Source organism: Hyperolius riggenbachi, chromosome 2, assembly GCF_040937935.1.
Source record: "Hyperolius riggenbachi isolate aHypRig1 chromosome 2, aHypRig1.pri, whole genome shotgun sequence".
NCBI lineage: Eukaryota > Metazoa > Chordata > Amphibia > Anura > Hyperoliidae > Hyperolius > Hyperolius riggenbachi.
The window spans coordinates 74,988,738-75,013,570 of NC_090647.1; the positions used below are offsets into that span (position 1 = coordinate 74,988,738).

General features: G+C 44.6%; 1 protein-coding gene across 1 annotated transcript in view; it reads left to right on the top strand.

Moving 5' to 3' along the window:
- Positions 1 to 24,539: 24,539 nt before the first annotated feature.
- The window catches only part of EXPH5 (exophilin 5), a 150,977-nt gene continuing 150,683 nt past the window's right edge, over positions 24,540 to 24,833 (top strand). The window contains exon 1 of the mRNA XM_068266913.1: positions 24,540 to 24,667. Coding sequence (XP_068123014.1) covers positions 24,543 to 24,667 — 125 coding nt within the window. The 5' untranslated portion in view covers positions 24,540 to 24,542. The remainder of the gene's footprint in view (positions 24,668 to 24,833) is intronic.

A 24,833-nucleotide genomic window follows, 5' to 3' on the forward strand; every position in this document is an offset into this window, starting at 1 on the left:
GGGCTGCCTGTCTGCACAGGCAGCTGAGCAAATCATCACATTCAACTTTAAAAATTCTCTGTGTAGCTGTCATTGTTTTTTGTTTTGCATCTGTGCTTGTAGTTGTATAGCCATGTCTGTAGTTGTGTAGCTGTGCTGGTAGTTGTATAGCCATGTCTGTAGTTGTGTAGCTGTGCTGGTAGTTGTATAGCCATGTCTGTAGTTGTGTAGCTGTGCTGGTAGTTGTATAGCCATGTCTGTAGTTGTGTAGCTGTGCTGGTAGTTGTATAGCCATGTCTGTAGTTGTGTAGCTGTGCTGGTAGTTGTATAGCCATGTCTGTAGTTGTGTAGCTGTGCTGGTAGTTGTATAGCCATGTCTGTAGTTGTGTAGCTGTGCTGGTAGTTGTATAGCCATGTCTGTAGTTGTGTAGCTGTGCTGGTAGTTGTATAGCCATGTCTGTAGTTGTGTAGCTGTGCTGGTAGTTGTATAGCCATGTCTGTAGTTGTGTAGCTGTGCTGGTAGTTGTATAGCCATGTCTGTAGTTGTGTAGCTGTGCTGGTAGTTGTATAGCCATGTCTGTAGTTGTGTAGCTGTGCTGGTAGTTGTATAGCCATGTCTGTAGTTGTGTAGCTGTGCTGGTAGTTGTATAGCCATGTCTGTAGTTGTGTAGCTGTGCTTGCAGTTGTATAACCATGTCTGTAGTTGTGTAGCTGTCCTTGCAGTTGTATAGCCATGTCTGTAGTTGTGTAGCTGTGCTGGTAGTTGTATAGCCATGTCTGTAGTTGTGTAGCTGTGCTTGTAGTTGTATAGCCATGTCTGTAGTTGTGTAGCTGTGCTTGTAGTTGTATAGCCATGTCTGTAGTTGTGTAGCTGTGCTGGTAGTTGTATAGCCATGTCTGTAGTTGTGTAGCTGTGCTTGCAGTTGTATAGCCATGTCTGTAGTTGTGTAGCTGTGCTGGTAGTTGTATAGCCATGTCTGTAGTTGTGTAGCTGTGCTGGTAGTTGTATAGCCATGTCTGTAGTTGTGTAGCTGTGCTGGTAGTTGTATAGCCATGTCTGTAGTTGTGTAGCTGTGCTGGTAGTTGTATAGCCATGTCTGTAGTTGTGTAGCTGTGCTGGTAGTTGTATAGCCATGTCTGTAGTTGTGTAGCTGTGCTGGTAGTTGTATAGCCATGTCTGTAGTTGTGTAGCTGTGCTGGTAGTTGTATAGCCATGTCTGTAGTTGTGTAGCTGTGCTGGTAGTTGTATAGCCATGTCTGTAGTTGTGTAGCTGTGCTGGTAGTTGTATAGCCATGTCTGTAGTTGTGTAGCTGTGCTGGTAGTTGTATAGCCATGTCTGTAGTTGTGTAGCTGTGCTTGTAGTTGTATAGCCATGTCTGTAGTTGTGTAGCTGTGCTGGTAGTTGTATAGCCATGTCTGTAGTTGTGTAGCTGTGCTTGTAGTTGTATAGCCATGTCTGTAGTTGTGTAGCTGTGCTTGTAGTTTCGTAGCTGTCCTTGTAGTTGTGTAGCTGTGCTGGTAGTTGTATAGCCATGTCTGTAGTTGTGTAGCTGTGCTGGTAGTTGTATAGCCATGTCTGTAGTTGTGTAGCTGTGCTTGTGGTTTCGTAGCTGTCCTTGTAGTTGTGTAGCTGTGCTTGTGTAACTATGCCTGTAGTTGTGTAGCTATGTTTGTAGTTGTGTGTTTGTGTTTGTGTAGCTATGTCTGTAGTTGTGTGTTTGTGTTTGTGTAGCTATGTCTGTAGTTGTGTGTCTGTGCTTGTGGTTGTGTAGCTATATCTGTAGTTGTGTGTCTGTGCTTGTGTTTGTGTAGCTATGTCTGTAGTTGTGTGTGTGCTTGTAGTTGTATAGCCATGTCTGTAGTTGTGTAGCTGTGCTTGTAGTTGTATAGCCATGTCTGTAGTTGTGTAGCTGTGCTTGTAGTTTCGTAGCTGTCCTTGTAGTTGTGTAGCTGTGCTTGTGTAACTATGCCTGTAGTTGTGTAGCTATGTTTGTAGTTGTGTGTTTGTGTTTGTGTAGCTATGTCTGTAGTTGTGTGTTTGTGTTTGTATAGCTATGTTTGTAGTTGTGTGTCTGTGCTTGTGGTTGTGTAGCTATATCTGTAGTTAAGAAATGCAGTAGGGGTGTCTCGGCACCCTGTGGAGAAGAAATATAGGAGACAAATATGGGAGCCCAATAGTGCAGTATGTCGATGTACAAGTGGATAAAGAAAATGAAAAAATGCTACTCACAAAGGGGGGTTGCAAAGGGCAACCGACCGTATGAAGCATGTGGAGACCATGAACCTGACTCCACTCGGGGTAGTCCCGGCCGGGACCTGGATGTGGTTGCTCTCTTTGGAAAAATTAGGGACAATCGTCCACTGTGGTGGAAACCACAACTGGTCTGTCACCACCCTTCAGACACTACGTGTGTTGGGGTAAACTAAGCACAATAGGAGTAAAGAGGCATCCTGGTTGAATAAAAGCATCTAAAAACAGCTTAAAAACAATAAGAGAATATGAGGTGGCTTACCTCAATGACGAAATCCTTGTATATCACAAAAGATTTTTATTTAGCACAGGCAACGCGTTTCGCGAGTCTGAGCCCGCTTCATCAGGCCAATAAAAGGTGCCAAATGAATAGGTAGATACAGTGAAGGGAGCCCTTTGCTGTATCTACCTATTCATTTGGCACCTATTATTGGCCTGGTTGCAGTTGTGTAGCTGTCCTTGTAGTTGTGTAGCTATCCTTTTAGTTGTGTAGCTGTGTTTGTAGCTGTGTTCTAAGTTGTGTAGCAGTTCTTGAAGCTTTGTAGCTGTGCTTGTATTTGTGCAGCTGTCCTTGCTGTTGTAGTATGAAATGGGTAAACGTGGGTAATGGAGTTGGGTTGGAGGTTTAAGTATAATAATTTTATTAGACAAAGGACGGATGATTCATTTGGCGGGACCTGCCTGCTTCATCAGGTCTGCAGTACAGTGTCTTATGCAGCTGCATGCAGGGAGGTGCTCCCAGTCCAGGCTCATGTGAGAATAGGGTTAGGTTTAGCAACAGTAAAATATTGGTAAAGTACATTGATATTTTGCTATCGGAATTAGCACTGCCCAATAGTAGAATATCCGTAATTTTGCTGATATTCTACTAGTGCTCAAATTTCTGTGGTGCCCATTTTGCATGAACACAGTTGCAGACATGTAAAAGTTAATATGCTTTTCCTATGCAAAACCACAGGCAATGTCTTTTTAAAATCTTATGTAATTACAAAAAGGATGCATTGCTGAGGGCTGTGATTTTCCTACTGTATTCATCCTGTGCAGAAGGCTGACTTGCCAAATCACTCTCTGATTTTTTTTTTGCAACATAAGTTTTGTAACTACTTCCCTTGCTTTCAGTTTTTAAAGCGGACCTGAACTCAGAACTTCATCTCTGCTCTAAAAGATAAGCAACAGCACAATAACCTTTAAAGAAAAACATTTCTTTGTTACAGCTGATACAAATCCTGCTATAAATCTGCAGCGGGTCTACTTCCTGCTTTCATGGAAGCAGACATAGAGTTAACAATCTGTGTTTACCAGTTAGCTGCGCTGTCGAGGCAGTTAGTTGACACAGCTGAGAGATAAAATTACAGTTGGGATTAGTCACAGATGAGGGGGAATTAGACAAGCTAAACTCTCTAAATACATACAAGGGGCATTTCTTTACATTTTCCTTCTGTCCTGTGCAAGAGTTCAGGTCCACTTTAAAGAGACTCTGTAACAAAATGTTCATCCTTATTTCTTCTATCCTATAAGTTCCTATAGCTGTTCTAATGTGGTCTGTCTAACTGCAGCCTTTCCTAGTTGCACAGTGGCTGTATTATCTCGGTTTTAAGATCTAATCTTCTCTCCTCTGTCTGGTTCAGGCAGTCAGGCTGGAATGTGCTGTGCTGCTTGTGATTGGATAGAAGCTATACACACCCTCTCCAGGCCCCCTGCACAGTCTGTATGACTCACACACTGAGCTACTCTCAGCCTATCATTTGCTATGTCTTTTGTTTGTAAACACTGCATAAAAATGGCAATTACAAGTCAGGATTGCAGCAGGGAGAGACAGAAACAGCACAGAGGGGCTCAGGAGAACATAATGAATAGAATAGTATGCTTTTTTTTGTAAGAGTACAGATTCTCTGTACGCAAGTCTGCAAGTCTGCAGAGTTTGCCGGACTACATAAACATAACATTACAGAAGTAAATGTATTGGAGGCAAGCCAATAGGGGACGTACACAGTTTAGGGACTGTTAAACCCTTTTGCACTGGATAACACTTCAAATACAGTTTCTTAAAGATGTATCAACGTCATATCTTATTTTACTTCAGTTCACAGTTCCTGGAAACTTTACAGTGCTCTTAAACTAGTGATTAGGGCGGCTGTTGGCCCAAAACTGTTACATATTTATCTATGCGGTTTATAAAGCACCGACATCATTACCATGACATTTCAGCAAAATAAAAGTCTTCAGCTACTTTTACAATTCTTCAACTAACTTTTCAGGAACCTGGCAATTAAAAACAAATAAAACAAAGGTTTTACACAGATATAATAGCATAAGTAGCTGTTACAGAAGTGCGTTTTGCATGTCTTGTCACATTGTGCATCTATTTATAGACTTTGTGAGGACTACATGTTCTACATAACGATAACAGGTTATCTCATTGTACTCTTTTTAATAGATTATATGAAAGCAGTTAGGACAGTGTGGCGGTACTGTCTCTAATTGGTGAATCTTTTTTTCTACTTTGGAAGGAACAGGTAAGGAGTCTCATTTGAGCATTATACTGTATGTGTTTTATTATAATTATTTTTTTTTATTCTACAACTGCTATTCAGGCGTTAGGCTAGTGTCACACAGGGGCTTGCACTGTTGCGTCATAATGTACATGTAATGCAATAAAAAACATTTGCAGTGGCCTGTGATGTGACGCAGGCATAGAAGCAACTGACCAACGTGCCCCTTGATTGACAAACATTGTGAGCGTCAGTGTTTTGAAAAAATAATAATAACAGGAAACAAAGCATAAACAAAACCTGCCCAATAGATGGGCAACTTACTAGACTGAAAACTGAGAATCATCTTTACTGGGAGCAAACCTACTGTTTGCCCTAAATCAAAGCAAAACAAAACACAAGCAAATCTGCAAACAGCATGATACATTTAGATTGTTCAGTGCAACACACCATATTGTTCTCAGAATGGGACAGCTATGGACTGAACTAATTGGTCTTTTATTTCCTACCTGAACATCTATCTTACGAAGACCACCAAACAGGGCCAACCTTTACCACAAGTGACCCAAATGGTTGGAGAGCAGTGGGGCTGGGGAGAACCAGTAGTACCTAATGAATCTTGTGTGGAGGGAGGCAGAGCCACCTTATAGTGGAGCCTGTGCCCCCCTTATAGTGGCCCCTGTGTGGTGCCCCTCTATAGTAGTCCCTGTGCCCCCATATAGTGCCCCCTGTGCTGTGTATAGTGGCACCCATTGTTGTTTTCCCTGGGGGCTTAGTATTCTCCCTCCCCCTTAAAGTTTTCTCTGGCCATATAGTGGTCTCCCTCCCCATATTTTCTTGGTCGTTTACCTCCCCTCCCCCTTATATATATTTCCTTTGTAGGCTAGTGGTCCTAGAATAATCTGACCAATGTAACACACGTTTGTTCAATTTTTCCCCAATTATGAAAAAAAATATGATTGAACACTTTGAAATAATTGATTGGGTCCATAAATCAAGAAATTGAAAATCTATCCTACACCAGTCAATTTTCAGAACATTATGATTGGAAAAATCAGCCACTCCCGATCAACTTCTATCAATGAAAATGGAAAATTCAATCAGATAAAAACAAAAAGCAAACGCAGATCTTTGTATCATATGTGGCCACTATTACTCTTACCTAAAAAGCCCTCTGAAACCTGTCTCCTCTATTCGTTGATATAGATAAATGTGTTTCCAGTTCCCATCAGATCTACCCTCTGCTAAAGATCTCTCTCTTTCTCATCCACACTAATCACTTCTTCCCTCTACAGCCTACAGTATTTCTCTATTGCAAGGCTGGAATTATACTTTTTCCACTCCTAGACCAACTTTCTAGCAGCTTCCCTTCCATGTGCAGCACCCCCTCCTATTCCTCGTGCAGTTCCCTCTTCCTTGTCTAACATTCATGTACAGCAGCCCCCTTCAGTTCTATACAGGTCCCTTGGGCAGCAGTTCCCTATTTCCATGTGTTGCTCCTTATTTGCAACATTTGAATTCCATTTGCAGCCTCATATTCCATATGCAGCAATCTCTCTTCCATGTCCAGCCGCCTTATGGCCAGCTGCTGCCCAAGACCCTGGCCTTGGTGGCCTTTCCTGAAATCTAGCCCTGCTCTAATGCTTCTCTCCTCCACACTGACCTTGCTAAAGTACAACTTTTCCAGCATGTAACTCATTATTATTATTATTATTATTTATTGTATTTATAAAGCGCCAACATATTACGCAGCGCTGGACAATAAATATATACAATTATACAAGGATGACATACATAGGGTTATACACATAGAACAAAGTTATACATACAAATTGTACAAAATACATGATCATGCAATATGGGCTGGTTAGGTAGGCCCAGTAATACAAGTACAGGCTGTCATAGGACAGGAGCACATGATCCTGTAGATTACACTAGGGAGTGGAGGACTCTGCCAGAGGCTTACAATCTAAAGGGAGGGGTGGAAACACTAGGGGGGGCTGTTAAATATTCCTTAGAGAGTTACTGTGTGGTAGGAGGTGGGTAGGCCATCATAAAGAGGTGGGTTTTGAGGGCTTGCTTGAATGTGTTGAAAGAGGGAGCAAGTCTGATGGGTGGTGGAAGGGCATTCCAGAGGGTGGGGGCAGCTCTTGAGAAATCCTGGAGGCGGGCATGGGAGTGTGAAATGCGCGGGGTGGTGAGGCGAAGGTCGTTGGAGGAACGGAGGGGGCGACCTGGTGTATACTTGTGAACAAGCTGCGAGATGTAGGTAGGGCATGTTTTGTGCACAGATTTATACGCCAGGCATAGAATCTTGAAACTTATCCTGAGACGGATAGGGAGCCAGTGCAGGGATTCACAAAGGGGAGATGTGGATGCAGAGCGGTGCGAAGAATGGATGAGTCTTGCAGCCGCGTTCATCACTGATTGAAGGGGGGCAGTGCGTTTCAGGGGGAGGCCAGAAAGGAGTGAGTTACAGTAATCAAGGCGGGAGATGATGAGGGCATGGATGAGCAGTTTGGTCGTGTCCGGGGTTAAGAATGGGCGGATCTTGGAGATATTACGGAGGTGGAAATTGCAGGCTCTTGTGATGTTTTGGATGTGTGGGATGAAGGAGAGGTCAGAGTCCAAGGTGACACCCAGGCAGCGGGCCTGGGAGGTAGGGAGAATGGTTGTGTTGTCGATTGTGAGGTGGAAACCTGGGATAGGTGCAGCAGCATGGGGTGGAAGGATCAGGAGCTCAGTTTTGTCTAGGTTAAGCTTTAGGAACCTAGCTGACATCCAGGAGGAAATTGCTGAGAGACACGAGGAGACCTTGTTTATGGTGGTGGCTGAGAGATCGGGGGTATGGAGGTAAATCTGAGTGTCATCTGCATAAAGGTGGTAATTGAAGCCCAGGGAGGAGATAAGCTTGCCAATTGAGGAAGTGTATATGGAGAAAAGAAGGGGGCCTAGAACAGAGCCCTGGGGGACCCCAACTGAAAGGGGGGCAGGAGTTGAGGAGGAGCCATTGAAGGAAGTGGTGAAGGAGCGATTGGATAGGTAGGAGGAGATCCAGGCCAAGGCAAGCCCATGGATGCCCATGGACTGTAGTGATTGGAGGAGGAGGGAGTGGTCAACAGTGTCAAATGCTGCAGAGAGGTCAAGGAGGAGCAGGATGGAATAACTGCCTTTGGCCTTGGCAAGGGTAAGGTCGTTGACCACCTTGGCGAGGGCTGTTTCAGTTGAGTGCGCAGGTCGGAATCCAGACTGTAGGGGGTCAAGTAGGGCATTGGTGTTGATGTATTGGGTAATGCGCTGGTGGACTAGGCGTTCGAGGAGTTTAGAAGCATAGGGAAGGAGGGAGATTGGGCGGTAGTTTGAGGGTAGGGATGGGTCGAGTGAGGGTTTTTTCAGCAGGGGAAGCACAGTGGCCTGTTTGAATGCTTTGGGGAAGATGCCTGTGGAAAGGGAGAGATTGAACAAGGAAGTGAGGACTGGGGCCAGGTCAGAGAAGTGGGGACGAAGAGTATTCGCGGGTACCGGATCACAGGGAGAGGATGTGGGGGGGGAAGCCACTAGCAGCAGGCTGACTTCATCAATGGTGGCAGGAGCAAAAGAGGCGAGGGGTTGATGAGACAAGGGAGCCGCTGGGAGGGAAGGCAAGGGGACAACCTGAGACGCATTGGTAAGGGAGGGATGGAGGAGGGAAATTTCATTGCGTATTGTTGCAATTTTAGTGGTGAAGTGGTTGGCAAGGTCATTGGCTGAGAGGGAGGAGCTGGGAGGGGGAGGAGTGGGGTTGAGGAGGGAATTGAAGGTAGCAAAAAGCTGTCGAGGGTTGGAAGCTTGGGTTACAATCAGTGCTGCAAAGTACCTTTGTTTAGCCTCGGAGAGGGCAGTGTGGAAGAGTAACAGTTTGGCCTTATAATCTAGGAAGTCAGCATTGAGATGTGATTTCCTCCATTTCCGTTCGGCTGCTCGAGTTTCTTTCCTGAGGTTACGTGTGTGGGTGTTGTGCCAGGGTTGGGGGTTGGGGGGCTTGATAGGGCGGAAGATTGAGGGGGCAGCTTGATCTAAAGCAGATGAGAGGGCAAGGTTATATTGTGCAGCCGCTTCATTTGGGCATGTTAGGGTGGGTAGGTGGGAGGAGAGGGAGAGAAGGGGACTTGCTAGGACATTTGGGTTGAGATTACGTAGGTCTCTCTGCCATCGACCAGGCTGAGGGGTGGGGAGAGAAGTTGTTGGTGGGGAGATAGTGAAGGTGAGGAGGTGATGGTCAGAGATAGGGAAAGGTGCGATGTCCAGGTTGCTGAGGGAGGTGGACTTTGAGAATATGAGGTCAAGAGTATGACCAGCGCGGTGGGTGGTGGAATTTGTGTGCTGAGAGAGACCAAGGGATTTGGTGAGGGAGAGTAGCTGCTTGGCAGCAGTGGAGATAGGCTCATCGATAGGTAAGTTGAAATCCCCGAGTATGATGGTGGGGAGGTCAGATGACAGGATGTGGGGGAGCCAGGAGGCCAGGTTGTCCAGGAAGAGTGAAGTTGGAGCAGATGGGGGGTGATATAGGACCGCAATGATGGCTGGGAGAGGTTGGTACAGGCGGATTACATGGGCCTCGAAGGATGAGAAGTGCAGGGAAGGGGGCGGTGATAGGACCCGGAAGGTGCAGGGTGCGGAGAGAAGCAGACCCACTCCTCCTCCAGACCTGTTGTCAGGTCTGGGGGTGTGGCTGAGATGCAGTCCCCCATAGGAGAGAGCAGCGGCTGCGGTACAGTCAGAGGGGGTGAGCCATGTCTCTGTGAGGGCGAGGAAGGTGAGGGATTTAGAGAGGAAGAGCTCATGGATGGATGTGAGCTTGTTGCGGACAGATCTGGCATTCCATAGACCACAAAACAGAGGGAGAGAGTGCCTGGGGGTTGTATGGATGGGAATGAGATTATTATGGTGTGGTCTGCGGATGCAAGAGGAGTGTGGAGGGGCTGGAAGGGGGTTGGCTGGGAGTTTGGGGACCAGTGGGGGTCTAGGAATGGGTGGGTTGAGGATGGAGGGAGAAAGCACTGGGACCAGCTGGAGAAGCAGGTGGAGGAATAGCATGTGGTAGTGGTGGAGGGGTGGCAAAGGGTTGGTAGGAATATGGTGGGTGAAGTGTGGGTGAGCCAGAGAAAGGACTGGGGGGAAGGGGTGCATTACGTTGTGTGGAGAGGAGGCTGGCAGTGGTTTGGACAGAGGTAGATGTGTAGAGAACGGTGGAAGGTGCATGGAGTAGGAGAGAGGAAGCAATGTGTGTGAGGTTTGAATAGTGATCAGGAATGCAGGTGAGGCTAAAAGATTGAGGAAGTTACCTTGGTGTAATGCTGATTTCTGCTGAATTGCTGTTGAATTCTGGTAAATTCTGGTTAATTTCCACCCTTAGAAGACGACCCGAAGTCGGCCGGCCCGACTACCAGACCTCCTGATATACACACAGCATCAGAGCAAATGAGTAATCAGGATGGTCTGGCAGACGATTTGCAATTAAGCAGGGGGGAGGGCCACTATAGTCTCCTGCAAATCAAACAAGCTTGTAGGTGTTACAACTTTGTTTGAAATTACAGATAGGCCAGCAGTGTGAAACAAAAGCCAGAATTTCAATAGCAAGTAGTAAATTACAATGTAAATATGTTACTTAGGCGCTACTAATATGAAAAGCAGAGCAGGACAGCAGAAATCAGCCACATGTAATATATTAGAGATGAAACATACACAGCAGATGGAAGCAGCAGGAATCGGTTTCAAATTGAGTGCAGGTCAGATTAGAGATGAAACATACACAGCAGATGGAAGCAGCAGGAATCGGTTTCAAATTGAGTGCAGGTCAGATTAGAGATGAAACATACACAGCAGATGGAAGCAGCAGGAATCGGTTTCAAATTGAGTGCAGGTCAGATTAGAGATGAAACATACACAGCAGATGGAAGCAGCAGGAATCGGTTTCAAATTGAGTGCAGGTCAGATTAGAGATGAAACATACACAGCAGATGGAAGCAGCAGGAAACTCATGGGACATAGGCCAATTTATTGCCTCCAACTAAGCTATTTACTGTATATAGTTACTGGGTTGGTAATATAGCACATATTTCAGACAATGGACAGAATCGAGCGGAAGATAAGGAAGCGCCCGCAGGGACGAGACGGAATCGATCTGGGCGCACGCGGGGACGAGTGGGCCAGCGGCTCGATCCGGCGCGGAATTGCATCTGTGTATGCCCAGCATTACACACAGAAAACCCCTCATCCCCCAGGCCATCATTGTAAACTCAAATGCGCAGGATCTTCTCTCCAGCTGTATCTCGATATTGTTGTCTTTGCTGACTGTTAATGTATGCTCAGTGCAAGGTGTGCTGTACAGCTGTGTGTTTTTCCATACTGCCCCTGTTTGTCTATTTAACTAGTTTGTCAAATATTTATTTGTACAACATCACTGAAGATGTTGGGTTCTTTCTGATGCAGGACGCAACAAAAATGCTCGTGTACAGCCTCATTCTATTCTGACTATTGCAACAAATCTTCATAGCAAAAAAGTAACCAGCTGACATGATCCACGCTGGTTATTAGCCACAGTCAGGCCCTAGATGGACTTGCATCATGCATGGTGGGATCTCAGCCTTTTGTGTTAATGTGTCAGATTAATATTATACTGTATTCATAGGGTTTCTATCTTATGTTAATTTTTGTGTGTTGATGCATGTTGATTTTGCTCCACCCCTGGCTTCACATTGGGTGGTGCCAGTTATGGGCGGAGTACACCACATGCATATAAATGAGTTTCATGTCTATGTGTAGTACAGCTATGACTAAGGACTTTCTATGAAGTCTCCATTTAGCTATACATGTTCAAGGTTTGTGCGGGCCAACATATATTTTGTTTGCACCATATCTTTGGGGCCTTGTGGCAGGAGCATACCAATAGCACCCCTCACACCCACCCCTGATACCAACGAGCACAGGGATGAGAAAGAGGGCCATGGGAATACACTCCTCTCCCCACACCCCACCGTATGCTGAACAGTGAAGCAGAACTTAAAGTGTACATGAGGGCTCAAACCCACTAGACAAGACAAGACAAGACAAATTACATTTATATTGCGCTTTTCTCCTTGCGGACTCAAAGCGCCAGAGCAGAGCAGCAGCCACTAGGGCGCGCTCTATTGGCAGTAGCAGTGTAAGGGAGACTTGCCAAAGGTCTCCTACTGAATTAGTGCTGGCTTACTGAACAGGCAGAGCCGAGATTCGAACCCTGGTCTCCTGTGTCAGAGGCAGAGCCCTTAACCATTACACCATCAGCCACTAGAGCGATTTTGTGAGCGTATAGGGAGCGATTTAAAACGCTAGCGATTTTCCCTAAATGCTCAGCTAATGTTAATTGATGAACCAAATTCCACTGGAGCGATTGCGATGACCAAAATCGCAAATGCAGGACATGAAGCATTTTTAGTGTTTAGTGATTAGCATTAGCATTTCTGCAATGTAAAGTATATAAACGCTGGCGTAATCACTCGTCAAAACCTACACAGAGTGATTTTGCTACCGTTTTTACATTACTGCACACTGTAAAAAATTACAATTAATTGAAAGGACCAATCAGAATTAAAAACACTAATCGCTACACATTCGCTGGCAAAAAGCTGACACTTTTTAAAAACGCTACCAAAATCGCCAGCAATCGCTCATGAAATTGCTTAGAAACCGCTCATTAAAAACGTTAGCGATTGTGATAGCGTTTTGTAGTGGGTTCCAGGCCTGAGACAAAGTTTCAGGTTTTAAACTTACTTGGGGCTTCTTCTCTCAATCCAGTGGGAATTCTGTTTAGGCAGGTACTTCAAATTACTAAATGTACTAAATGTAACATAACGATTACAATTGCTCATATTTTACAATACAGTAAAATCTGTTTATAGTAAACTTCAAGGGACCTGCTCAAGTGGTTTACTATATCAGAAGTTTACTGTATCAGAATTAGTCATACATTGTATATTCATACAGGTGCATGGCTCGGACCTGAGGAGTGAGTTTACTATAGCCAGAGGTGTACTATAATGAGATTGTACTGCATTCATTTATAAATGAGTCAGTGTATAAATCTTTGTGTATAAATGAGCCCATTCAGTGTATAAATGAGCCCATTGAGCCCATTGTAAAATCTTTCCTCACCTAAAAATGAGCCCATTGTAAAATCTTTCCTCACCCTGATTTACATTTTTAAATTTATCACAGGTGGCAACATCTTTACTGCTGGCAAGAAGCATCACTGCGGAATGTTTGTTTGTTGCGTGTACTGTAGTTAACAGAAACAACACCTGACAATGTAGCCTGGGCTAAACATTACTGGTGTGTGGGGTTAGATACCAATATAAAGCAATATATAGATATAGGAAGTATTTCTGATGCTGAAACCCGCATAAATAACCTATTTTGGTTTCTGGACGTAGAAACTACGTCCAGAAACCATGCGCGCTACCGCGCGCTCCCGCGGCCGATCGTGCGCGTGCACGCGCACTCCCGGCCGCGGATTCGGTAGCCACGGAATCAATGTATCGGGCTATGGTGCCCGATCACTGATTCCTCTCCCCCGCTGAAAAAGCGACAGCTTCTCTCAGAAGCTGTGCTTTTTCTGGCCGTTGCCTCCCCACTGCGTCACTCTAAGCGTGTGTTACGCTTAGAGTGACGTCATGTAAACAAACTCATGGCCGCCATCTTGTGGCCAAAAAGTAAAACTACAACTAAAAGTAAAAAAAATTGAAAACAACACACAATTACATTATAAAACTATAGTTTACATCCCACCCTCCCAAAAATACCCAAATAAAATGTTTTAATATAAAAAAAATCATTACAATAAAAAAAAAAAACATGTAAATATTTACCTAAGGGTCTAAACTTTTTAAATATCAATGTAAAGATGACATATTTCTATATTTTTTTTTATTTTAAACTTGTAAATAGTGATAGATGCAAAATGGAAAAAATACACCTTTATTTCCAAATAAAATATTGTCGCCATACATTGTGATAGGGACATAATTTTAACGGTGTAATAACCGGGACATATGGGCAAATACAATACGTGAGTTTTAATTATGGAGGCATGTATTATTTGAAAACTATAATGGCTGAAAACTGAGAAATAATGATTTTTTCCGTTTTTTTCTTATTCTTCCTGTTAAAATGCATTTACAGTAAAGTGGCTCTTAGCAAAATGTACTCCCCAAAGAAAGCCTAATTGGTGGCAGAAAAAAACAAGATATAGATCAGTTCATTGTGATAAGTAGTGATAAAGTTATAGGCTAATGAATGGGAGGTGAACATTTCTCAAGTGAAAACGACGGAACGCGAATGGGTTAATGTAAAATTGGGTATCCTGAATAATATATTACATTCTACTATTTGTCACTGCAGTGTCTCTTTTTACATACTGCAGTGCTGGGCAGTACTCTCTCATCTCTGTAACCTCCACTCCTACGACTCCCGAGCCATGTCACGTGACTTGCATTGGGAGCCACATGGAGTGGAGGGAAGCTGCTGTACATCACATGGCTGCAGAGGAGAAAGGACTGTCCAGCGCTGGAAGTATTATGGGGAGGGGAAGTTTAGCGTGGGGAGGGGGGGAAGGCGTGCACACTTGTGTGCGTGGTTGGGGTGAAGTGCTATACGAGGGAGGGGAGAGTATACTGCCTCACTTGCTATAAGAGGCAGCCAGAAAGTTAGACTAGCTACTCTTGTTAGGGGGATTGGGGACCATACAGATCACACTTATGGTTATGGTGGGCATGGTGACGTGTGTAGAAAAGCTATGCAGTTACACTTGCTGTGTGTGTGTGGGGGGGGGGGGGGGGGGGAGGGGGTTGCGTTGTTGGCACACTTGCCATGTTGGGGGGAGGGGGATGGCAACATTTGTTGTGGGGGAGAGGAGGCAGTTATAACATTTTATGGGGCTAAAGTGGACCTGAACTCTTGCACTGGACAGAAGAAAAACAGAGAGAAATGCACCCTGTATGTATTTAGAGAGTTTAGCCTGTGTGATTCCCCCTCATCTGTGACTAATCACATCTGTAATTTGATCTTTCAGTTGTCTTAGCTCAGGAATCTCCTCTGCCTCAGCAGAACAGCTAATTTGTAAACACAGGATGTTAACCCTATGTCTGCTTCCACGAAAGTAGGAAGTAGACAACGCAGATTTTTTGCAGGATTTGTATCAGCTGTAACAAAGAAATGTTTTTCTAAAGGCTATTATGGTGTTGCTTATCTTCTAGCGCACAGAGGAAGTTCTGGGTTCAGGTCCGCTTTAACGTGGGGAGGGGACCTAGGAAGTAGGGCCCAATGGTTTGTAGCTATGCCCCTGCCTGGCAGCTCTGTGGACCACCACCGCCTTGTTCCAGAAACATGTCTGATCAGATGTGTTACAGTGTCCTTTCTCAAGGGCACTAGAAGTGGGCAGAGAAGTCAGTGGCTGATGTTATGTAGCCACAAGTCTGTGAGATTGATAAAGAAATTTACATTTATCTTTTAACATTAACGGTTCTTTTCTGCCATATAGGTAGATTTTTTTCTTTGAGTTTTCCTTTGATGAGTACAACCAAAGAGGGATTAAAGGCAGCGCCCTTGCGTGATAAGACATCCTTAACTGTACATCAATGTACTTCACTAAAGTAGATAGGAACAGAGAGGTAAACCTTACAAAAATATGGATAATAATACCCCCCCCCCCCCCCCCCCACCCCTTGATGTTCAGAATATAACATAATTCATCTAATCTTTGCACAAGGATGATAAGTATGGACTCCCAGTATGGAAACCCAATGAGCTGGGAGCTTCTATCAGAGTAAAAGCATAAGAATGGATGCTGGGAATAGGAAGACGATGGTTCGCTGTATTGTAAGTGGCGCCAGGTCTCTTAGCAGCAAGGAATGAGTTGGAAGCAGCAATTATTGGATTTAGAAGAGCTCTTTGTATGAACTCTGTATAGCATGTGGACAGGGCCGGCCTTAGGTTTCACAGCGCCCTGAGCAAAACCTGATTTTTGTGCCCCCCCTTCATCCTCTTCCCACATGTGTGCACACACAAGCACTCACACACACAGGCCCATATGCAATTCACCTTTTCTCCTGAGATATCTCCTAGGACAGTGGTTCCCAGCCTTTTGACATTGTGACACGTCACACCAAATGCTCAGATTTCCGTGACACGTCACATATGTATGATAGAAAAAATACTATTAATAACCACGAATGGATGGAAAGAGTGCATTATCCTGAATATACTTTAAAATGAAGGCTAGAACCTTTTAGGAATATTAATCAAAACAATCAGTGGGGCAGTTAGCCGCCCCCCATCCCCTTGGAATGATAGCACAGCACCGACAATTTGCACCACGCGTTATAGCCGCAGTGCGCCCCCCCCCCCCCAAACAAAACACCCCCAGACTCAGTATAGGTAGGTAGCCAGGTATAGATGTCCCCAGTATAGGATCTCATGTGTAGGTGCCCTCAATATAGGTTGCCAAGCATAGGTGCCCCCAGTATAGGAAGTCAGTTGAAGGTCTCCATCCCCCCATAGGTAGCCAAGCGTAGGTTCCTCCAGTATAGGTAGTCAGGCGTAGGTGTTCAGCAAAGGTAGCCAGCTATAAGTGCCCTCAGTATAGGAAATCAGATGTAGGTGCCCTCAGTATAGGTAACCAGCTATAGGCGCCCCCTTGGAAGCCGGCGCCCTGAGCGACCGCTCCGGTCGCTCAGGTCAAAGAGGCCGGCTATGCATGTGGATTATTCATTGGCGGGATGGCGGTGTCCAATTTCACACAGTATTGGATCATGAGAGTTCCTCCAGTGCCTGTTTTAATAAATAAATGGATTAGGGAGACCAGGGTGCTCTTATAAATATGCTTTCTAATGAAAGGATTTGTGGCACAAATACTACTACTACTAATAATAATAATAATGACAAAACACTAAGGCAGCATTGTCGTGTAGTCAGTGCATAGCACTCTTACCTTGCAGTGCTAGGGTACCAGTTTTGAAACCAGACCAGGACACTATCTGCATGGAGTGAGTATGTTCTTTCCATGGTTGTATGTTTCCTCCAGGCACTCTGGTTTCCTCCCACATTCTGAAAACATACAGATTGAGCAAAGGTTCCCCCCAAAGTTGTTCCTAGACTATTGTAGGAATCGCAGACTCTGGCTATGGTTAGGGACATTAGATTATGAGCTCCTGTGAACGAGAGAGTTGGGACAGGATACTGTAATAGACTTAGGAAAATGCTATGAAAGGTTTGATAATATATAGATATATAAAAACAACAATAAGGATTATTATTCTCATTGTTTGTACAATTCTGATCTAAATAATAATAATATTGAAAATGTACCACACATTATTACTTTCAGAAATATTATCATTAGTGTATAAATGTAAAGGTACTTACACACCTTTGACTTGTGTTGCCCGTGGAAGATCGAGACCTGACCAACCCTTGGGCAACATCGCTGGTCTGGCCAGTACAGACGCATGTCAGCTGTGTAGCTGATGACGTGTACTGTTGCTATGGGAGGGGATGTGGAGGTACAACGGAGTGGCCCGTGCATGACGTCACACAGAAGGCGGGAGAGCAGCGTCTTCAAAGAAGTTGGTATCCGTAATGTGGGTTGATCCGCAGATCTCTTGCGGGTTGGGGGTCGGAAGCTGCCGTATTGATTTAGTCAAGCGTGTGCACAAGCCTTAAACCAGGAGTCAGGAACCTTTTTGGCTGAGAGAGCTATAAACGCCTCATACTTTTCCATGAGAGCCATACTATATGTTTCAAACTGGGACAGTGTGCATGCGCAGCAGAGGGCTCAAGTCCCTGTTGCCATAATTATGTATACATTGCCATGGTGATGTGTATACAGTTGATCCTCTTGGCAGCGGAAGTGTCAGACACGTATTCAGCTTCTCTTGGGTTTCAGCAACATCAGCAATTTCCCCAAGAGCCAGACAGGAGAAATACCGACTAACAGCTTGTACAATTAGCTAGCTGACTTGGGAGTTGATTCACTTTGTAGGACGAGATCTCCGCACTTTTCCCCAATAGGCTGCCTGTCAAGTGACAGACAGTCTATTAGGCCAATCAAAGTGCGGGGATTTTGTCTTACAAAGTCACCGGACCTGACAGGATCCAGGGTGGGACAATTGGAGCGGCCGTTAGTTTTGGAGTAGTGCGAGTAATTTAGTAGCACATGCTACAGCAGTAGTGTGCCTACTTTGAAAATTTGACTTGCGCTGCCACGCTGAGCTGCACTTAGTAGCAGTGTAGCTTAGTGAATCAACCCCCTACTGAATTGTCTGTGAAACAGATGTAGCCATCAAAAGAGCCACATCTGACTCCCGAGCCATAGGTTCCCTACCCCTGCCTTAACCTGTGCAAACAACAATAATAATCTCATCATCATCACTAATAATAATCATTATCATCACTATTATTATTATTATCCATTTCTGTGATTATTATTATTATATTTCTGATCATCATTATATTTCTGATCATCTTATGGTATAGGTCAGATCTTTGCAGAACAAAACTTCACTATGTATGGTTGGGTTTCCTCTGGAAAAAAAGTTACATACTGAGTAGAGGGAAGCCTCTGGGTGGGCTAGAGGCTTCATGTGTCTTCCACGACCCCACCGACTCAGCACTGGGACCCTCTGAACATTCCAACAAGAGCTTGTTGGATATGTTCCTATGGCCATGCTCCCTGCCATGTATAAGCATGGATAAATGGCTGTTCTGCGCGTGTGCACGTCGATTATAAGAAGCTTTGTTGTACTGCGCATGTGCAATATGGCCATGCTGGCCACAGAGAGGAACGCAGCTGCAAAGAAGAAGGGTCACAGTCGGCAGCGGAAGCATCTGGAGCATCTAGAAACTTCCCTCTACTCAGGTAAGTATTTTAAATTTTATTTTATTTTCCCTTTCAGGTTTAATTTTAAAGGGAACCTGAGATGTTTAATAGTGGTGTATTTATACAGAGGAAAACGGGTGAAAAAGCTTTGTGAATCATGCTCAATGATTATGTAGCGATTAGATTGTGAGCCCTTATGCACTAAAAAATCAACATGGCAACTGCGGTGTGATTTTCACTCATTTACAAGCGTGCGTTTCACCCCGATTACAAGCAGGGCTGTGGAGTCGGTATAAAAATCTTCCGACTCCAACTCTGACTCCTCAGTTTATGAAACCTCCGACTCCAACTCCGACTCCAGGTACTCCAACTCCGACTCCAGGTACTCCAACTCTGACTCCAGGTACTCCTCGGTTCCAACTCCTTAGTCTCATACTTACCAGGGCTGTTGATTTTGTTCAAAAATCATCCGACTCCAACTCCTCAGTTTATGAAATCACCGACTCCAACTCCGACTCCGGGTACCAAAAATTGCTCCGACTCCTCGACTCCGACTCCTCAGTTTATCAAAATCACTGACTCCAACTCCGACTCCGGGTACCCAAAATGTCTCCGACTCCTCAACTCCGTCTCCACAGCCCTGATTACAAGATCGCAAAATAAATTGCCTAGCACTGTGTTCCCCATGCGATTGCATATGCTCTTATTCATTTAACCCAATAGCACAGGCCGGGCCGAGGCATAGGCTGGAGAGGCTCCAGCCTCAGGGCGCAGTGTAGGAGGGGGCGCACAATTCATTCACCTGTCATTCCTAATTGTGTTTGAAGCAGAAAGAAATAAGAAAAGGGGATACATGGCAGTGACTGCAAGCCATATAACTAGATATTAAGGTGTTGGGGAGGTTGTGGGCCCTGTGGCGCTTCTTAGTCTAATAGCAATCAGTGTGTGATGGCTGGGGTAGCAGGGATGGAGGGGCGCATTTTGGTGTCTCAGCCTTGGGTGCTGCAGGACCTTGTCCCAGCTCTGAGCACAAGAAAAATGCAGCAGACACTACGGTTGCAATTGGGTAAACACGGATGACACTACTCTGTACAGGGCACTGACATTATTGTTAATCACGGTGTCTTTGCAATCAGCAAAAACACACGCGCCTCGATTATTAAACCGAAACCCATGCAGTGTGTTACGGCCTTTTACACCGGCCACCAAGATTTGCCAATTTAAGGGCACTGCAATAACATGGTAAGCGCTGCACCGTTTTTTCTCTGCAATTTTTCCTGTGTTCACCAATTGGTATTTACTCCCGTCACCCCCAGTGTAAATAATGAAAATCACAACTGCATTATAGTGCGTTTGCGATGCTGATTGCAATTTTTGATGTAAAAGGCCCCTAAGCGACATAACTGCACACTACATACAAGCTTTGTAAAAAAAATCTGCACTATATAAATGGTATTGTAGAACAAATTCTGGGATACGATCCTTTGTATTGTGGAGGATCAAAGAACACAGTCCTTTTTGGGGCAATCCACCTTGCCCTCAGATACTCGTTTATACTTTTAAAAAGGACTAAATCTACTAAAATGCAATCTCAAACAGGCAAAAAAGTCTCTGAAAAAACTTTATTGACACACGTACAAAAAATAGAAAAAATGGTTCTTCAGCATCACAATAGTGGGTCTTAAAAACACATTGGTTGGTTTGAAGCAACAAATGGTTGTAGCTTTGTGGGCATTTGAACTTCAAGGCAACGACACATGTTCGTTTCGGGCTTTTGTATAGAATTATATGTGCCCTTCGTCAGGCCGTAATACCCAATTCTATAAATAAGAACAATACACAACAGCATATTAAAATCACAAAGTATGATTCATTAATAGCGAACAATATAATTTTTCGCAAAGGGAAAAACCACCACCAAGTGAAAATAATGGCACATTTCACCAGGTTCAATCCAAGAACCTAAATGCCTAAATAATTCCGAAAAAAAGTGTGCAGTATGAGCAAGAAAAATTAGACCAAAGACCATAGAGATCTAGAAGTGTGTCAAGATGAAGAAGAGGACCAATGGAATCACTTACAAAGAGTAGATAGGACCACCTCGTGAAAACCAGTAAATATCCACGCATAGAGCCTCTTCTACGGTGCTTTGGCAATTTGTAGATTGTATATACTTTATTCTTCATTTTGGGGTTGTCTCCAGCAGAGCAATCTATACCATGTTTTTTCATATATTTTCACTTACCATGATGAGATACTTGTAGTATGTCCCCCATAAAAAATCTACTTGTAGTATGTCCTCCATAAAAAATCTTCTTTTACCTTCTTTAAAGTAATTTTTCCGATTGAGGGGCCCTTTAATAATTATTATTATTTTTATTTATGTCCAAAAAACTTTTATGGGCCATTGCCATGTTTATAGGGCGACTTTCTGGCTGTCCTTATTTTATAGCATCTATTATGTATTGAATATACGTATAACTCATACATACCCTTCCTTGCGCTCCAGCGTGGTTACGAGCTGTCATTTTATTGGCCGCTCTCTTAGATACACACCTTCTCCTGCGCTCCAGCGTGGTTACGAGCCGCACACCAGACAGTGTCGATCTACTGGCCCATGTGATGCTTGACGTCACCTCTGCAGAGGACTTCCCTCCTCTGCTCTCCGCAAATCAGGAGACGCGCTTTACGTAGCACGGATTCCGTGCCCGGATGCGATATGCGCTCCAAGGTGGTTCTGTACCTGCCGGGCGTTTGATTGGCTGGTAGCTTTAGGTCAGCGCTGCCTGCTGGGATATTTAAATGGCATCCCACGCCATTACAGATTGGGTTCCCGTCTAGCAGCTTTTCATTACAGCCTCTGGGAAGGTAAGATTTGCTGACACATTTTGTTTTCCTGTGTATTTTTATTGACATTCGGGTGTACTACCCTTTTGCGTGTCTCCAGCTGAGCGCCTTTCCATATTGTGCCCTACCAATCACCATCCTTATTACATTGTGCAATTTATGCTTCAGGGTGGTGTTTTCTGCTGGGCCATGCCCCTAGGCACTATTATGCGATTTTTTTGGCTCTAAATTATCCCCTTTAAAGTCTGTAGCCTGCAGTTACAATTAGGAGTATAGGTTTCCAGGACAGGGGTCCCTGTGTATATATATTTGCTGGGCATTATATGGGCTAATGTATACATGACCATATGTATCATAGGGTCTTTATCCTTATCTTTGATTGCTGTGTGGGAGATGACCTCATGTTTCTATATGCCTTAGCACTGTATATCCTCTTTCTCCTTTTTGGGGAGTGTTATTTAGTACCTTCTTTATTGTTTTAGGTCTAGTGCGTCTGGTGGGTTCAGATGCCCCCCATTTTTTGGCTCTTCGCCTGATTGGTCTCTTTTCTCTGGTTGAGCTACGCAGGTTTGTCGATGATCATGTTTCCCACTGCTCCTTTTCTCACTATTTTTCCTTCTATACTAAAAATCTGGTCTGGGTCTCTCTGTTTTCATCGGCTCTATGCGTGGATATTTACTGGTTTTTACGAGGTGGTCCTATCTACTCTTTGTAAGTGATTCTATTGGTCCTCTTCTTCATCTTGACACACTTCTAGATCTCTATGGTCTTTGGTCTAATTTTTCTTGCTCATACTGCACACTTTTTTTCGGAATTATTTAGGCATTTAGGTTCTTGGATTGAACCTGGTGAAATGTGCCATTATTTTCACTTGGTGGTGGTTTTTCCCTTTGCGAAAAAATTATATTGTTCGCTATTAATGAATCATACTCTGTGATTTTAATATGCTGTTGTGTATTGTTCTTATTTATAGAATTGGGTATTACGGCCTGACGAAGGGCACATATAATTCTATACAAAAGCCCGAAACGAACATGTGTCGTTGCCTTGAAGTTCAAATGCCCACAAAGCTACAACCAATTGTTGCTTCAAACCAACCAATGTGTTTTTAAGACCCACTATTGTGATACTGAAGAACCATTTTTTCTATTTTTTGTACGTGTGTCAATAAAGTTTTTTCAGAGACTTTTTTGCCTGTTTGACATTGCATTTTAGTAGATTTAGTCCTTTTTAAAAGTATAAACGACTATATAAATGGTACAAACCAGTCTGGAAGGTTTGGTTCTGTCTTGACCGATCCACAATGCAAAAGTGCTGTGGAAAATATACAGTACATTAAAGAGAATCTGTATTGTTAAAATCGCACAAAAGTAAACATACCAGTGCGTTAGGGGACATCTCCTATTACCCTCTGTCACAATTTTGCTGCTCCCCGCCGCATTAAAAGTGGTTAAAAACAGTTTTAAAAAGTTTGTTTATAAACAAACAAAATGGCCACCAAAACAGGAAGTAGGTTGATGTACAGTATGTCCACACATAGAAAATACATCTATACACAAGCAGGCTGTATACAGCCTTCCTTTTTAATCTCAAGAGATCATTTGTGTGTTTCTTTCCCCCTGCAGCTATCTTCCACTGAAGTGTCAGGCTGTTTCTTCCTGCAGAGTGCAGACAGCTGTGCCTGTATGTAATTCCTCAGTATGTGAAAGCCCAGCCAGCTCAGAGGAGTATTTATCCAGCTTGTAAAAGATAATAGAGCAGAGAGAAGCTGCACTAATCTAAATAACACACAGGCTGTGTGCAGAGAGGGGCCTGGAGGGGGAGATGCATCACAGAACCACAACACTGAAGAACTTGGCAGCCTTCCAGACACTGGCTGACAAGTCTGACAAGAGAGAGATAAGTTGATTTATTACAGAGATGGTGATAGTAGAACGTGCTGCAGTAAGCTAGAGCACATTAGAATAGATTTTGGAACTTGTAGGATGGAAGAAAACCGGATGAAATTTTTGTTACGGAGTCTCTTTAATAATAGCAAATATAATTTTTTTCCTTAGATGAATATTAATATTAACCACCTTGGCGGTATTGACAAGCTCAGCTCGTCCATAACCGCTGGAGGGCAACCCTCAGGCCCTACCGGGCCAATTTTCTTAATTTTTTTTTTTAAAACACGCGGGCTAGCACTTTGCTAGCTGTGTGTTGGTGACAATCGCCGCCGATGCACCGCTACCCGCCGCGTTACAGTGCCCCCCCCCCCCGAGACCCCGTGCGCAGCCTGGCCAATCAGTGCCAGGCAGCGCTGAGGGGTGGATCGGGACTCCCTGTGACGGCACGACGTCGATGACGTCATTCCGTGGCGACGGGGGAAGCCCTAAAGGAAATCCCGTTCAGAACGGGTTTTCCTTATGGGCATACGCGCCGGCGGCTATCAGAGGGGTAGGAGGGGCGCCGCAGGGAGGGGGCATCATGTAGCTAGCTCTAGGCTAGCTACATGATTTTAAAAAAAAAAAATACTGCACAGCCACCCTGGCGCATTGAATAGAACGCCAGGGTGGTTAATAACATCAGCACCTCTATCAGGAGAAAATGCTATACACCTCCATTCCATTAGGTATTGTTACCCTAACACTGCTGCCAGTACTTTTAGTATATGATTTATACTCTAGTTTGCTGCTCTTGCATGTGGTGCCTCGTTTGATCTGTGTGTCAGTCAGTAAGCAGCAGCAGCAGCAGGCTGGGTGTGACATATTCCAGGCACAGTGCTCAGAGTTAGCTGTAATCTTTAGTCAGGTGCCTGCCTGGCTCTGGCTGCTCGCACCATAGACACTGTACTACACTCAGTGAGGCCACGCCCCTCCTCTCCCAGCGCTGTGCCGCCGCACGCCCATTGGCCCGGACGCCTGTCAGTCAGAGGGTGTGTCCCGGCTACAGGTGCGGGGTAGTAGGGCACGAGCAGTGGCTGCAATATACATTGTAACATTGTAGCATTGCACTAGCAGCGCCCAGCCTAGACTCAGTGATGCCAGCGTAGCGCTAATCACCAGCATCCTCCCCAGCAGGGGTCTTCTCGCCGGACACATGATGACTGACCAGGGCATGGACAGGCTGGACCTCAGCTTCCTCAGGGTGGAAGAAGCCAGCAAGATCCTGGCGGTGCTGGACCGGGACGAGCAGCTGCGGAGGGCAGAGAAGGACAGACTCAGGTAGGTCATGATGGGACATCACTGGTAAATCAGAATGAATGGGCACTATGCGAGATAATGGCTTGAGCTGCCCCTGCTGCCCATATTACTTGTATTGGTAATGAGAGGAGTGAGGAAGGGACATTCTAGGAAGTGGCATCCATGCCCTAAATACCCGTGAGGCCAT